Source organism: Triticum aestivum, chromosome 2A, assembly GCF_018294505.1.
Source record: "Triticum aestivum cultivar Chinese Spring chromosome 2A, IWGSC CS RefSeq v2.1, whole genome shotgun sequence".
NCBI lineage: Eukaryota > Viridiplantae > Streptophyta > Magnoliopsida > Poales > Poaceae > Triticum > Triticum aestivum.
Window position 1 is genome coordinate 22,857,548 of NC_057797.1, and position 2,150 is coordinate 22,859,697.

Here is a 2,150-nt window from a genome sequence, read left to right on the forward strand (position 1 = left end):
GTGCCTTTTAGTTCACATCATATGATTTTTTTTCCATTAAGTCTAGGCTAATGTTTATTTTCCTATGAAATGTGGAGGATAGGAAGAATTCCTCCATAGGAATAGGATTCTATTCCTACAAACAAAAGCGCTCTGAAGGATTTTTTTTCTATACAAATCCTATCCTATGGGATTCCTACAAACCAAAGGAGGCCTGAGATTTGGAGTTGGCCTAATTTATGAAGTAATGTCACTGCCAAGTGACTCGCGTACCGGTTTGTTACCTTTTTTTCCCTCTGATATGGGCCAACCCATCCTCTCGACTAGGCTCCAGCCCGCCTAGCTAGGCTGGCCTGCTGGCGCGAATGAGAAGCGGAAGCGAGCCAACCGAACGGTTTTCCATCGTTCTCAATCCATGGAAGAAGCTGGATTTGGAAAATTTCCTAAAAAAATTTGGAATCGGAAAACAGAAGCGAGATTATTCGAAAGTCATTTAGTGCAAATTATACATGTATCACATATTGGTTACCCAACCTCATTCTTAATTTATTCCAAGGCAAAGAAATGTCACACGGTCCTATCTTTCAAAGTAAGTATAATGACGGTCTCATAGCCCGTATATTCACTTTTGGGTATACGAAAGAGAGAGATAAGGAAAACTAAAATGAGTAAATGCAAAGTAATAGCTGATGTGCAGTTTCTGCTCTTGGATGCAAATGCATCCGAATGAATAGTAAAATACAAAAAATAGTTTTAAAAAAAATTCTTAAATTTTACCATGACAAACATTGTCGAATGTTCCAACTGCATGCAAAGTTTCGTGATGGAACGACATTCGCAGAGTTGTTGACAAGAAGAAACAAAATTGATGCTTCAAAAAAGCTATTTGTGAAAGCATTTTGGAGCATTGATTTTCTCTTTTCCTGCCAACATTTTCACGAATGTCATTTTGCTATGAAATTTTGCAAACATTTGAAAAATCCAACAATGTTTGTCATAGAAAAAGCAGACTTTTGTTCTTTTATCTCTTTTACTACCTAATTGCATTTTACTGTCCATCCTAGTTGCAATGCACCTGGGTCAAATTGGCACTTTAGAGTAATAGCCAACTTTACAACATACCCAATATATGAGTGGTTACCAATGATAATTCTCAGTGACATGCAATGTCTACTAGCTAATATATCAGGGACCATCTAGGTGTCAATAATTATTATTTTTCCTATTCAAGTCGATAAAGAAGAAAAGACTTCGTTGGATCGGGAACGAGCTGTGAGATCTTCTTCCGCTTCCTCCAACTGTTTTCTCCATGGCTTGAGTCCGCAACACTTGACTTATCTTCCCGACCCGATTTCCCTTCCCTACCTTGCCTCCGACGAGATCCTATTCGAGATAGGATGAGTGTTGACTGATACACGTGACATCAGTCAACCCCCATTCTCGCTTCCAAAAGCGCGATACCACGCCCCGCATCGTCCCTTTATCGGCATCAGAGCATTGCAATGCCTTCCTGAAACCGATTGATCTAAAAATGGCCTTCAATAATTGCTTGATTATAAATAGCAAATCGGATAACACCATTAGACATGCTATCCTCCTAATGATCCTATATCAAGCACGTGAAAAAGGCAGTTCGGTGAAGAGACGAGAGCTCTAGAACACTCCCGCAGCCTCCCTCCCCCCAAACAAACGCTTTGAACTTTCGCACGCGGCGAAGAATAAAACTGCCGTCGGCGCATCCATCCATCCATCCATCTGTGAAATCGCAAGGCGCACACACCCACCGTACACGCTGCAGGCACACTCCTTCTCGAAGCTCCCATCCCAAATGGACGACCTCCTCGGCCTCGGCTTCCCGGGGGCCGGCGGCTACGGCGCCACGGCCGGATCCGGCGACGAGGAGGACGAGGAGGCCATGAGGAGCCTCTACGCCGCCCCCGCCCCCGCGGAGGAGGAGGAGGTCGACGAGGGGTACGCCGTCGCGGCGATGAAGGCGGGGGAGGAGAGGGGGGTCGGGAAGGAGGGGCTCCGGAAGAGGCTGGTCAGGGAGGGGGAGGGTAACCAGCTCCCCGGCGCCGGCGACGAGGTCGAAGGTAACGCGCCCTCCCTCGCTCGCTGCTTCTCCGGCGTGGATGGGTTCGAATTCGATTGGGTTGACTTGGGCGTTGACT

At 45.9% G+C, this 2,150-nt stretch overlaps 1 protein-coding gene across 1 annotated transcript in view; it reads left to right on the forward strand.

Annotated features, from left to right (window-relative positions):
- The first annotated feature begins 1,704 nt into the window (after nt 1-1,704).
- The window catches only part of LOC123187148 (70 kDa peptidyl-prolyl isomerase-like), a 6,143-nt gene continuing 5,697 nt past the window's right edge, over nt 1,705-2,150 (forward strand). Inside the window, exon 1 of the mRNA XM_044598922.1 lies at nt 1,705-2,072. Coding sequence (XP_044454857.1) covers nt 1,808-2,072 — 265 coding nt within the window. The 5' untranslated portion in view covers nt 1,705-1,807. The remainder of the gene's footprint in view (nt 2,073-2,150) is intronic.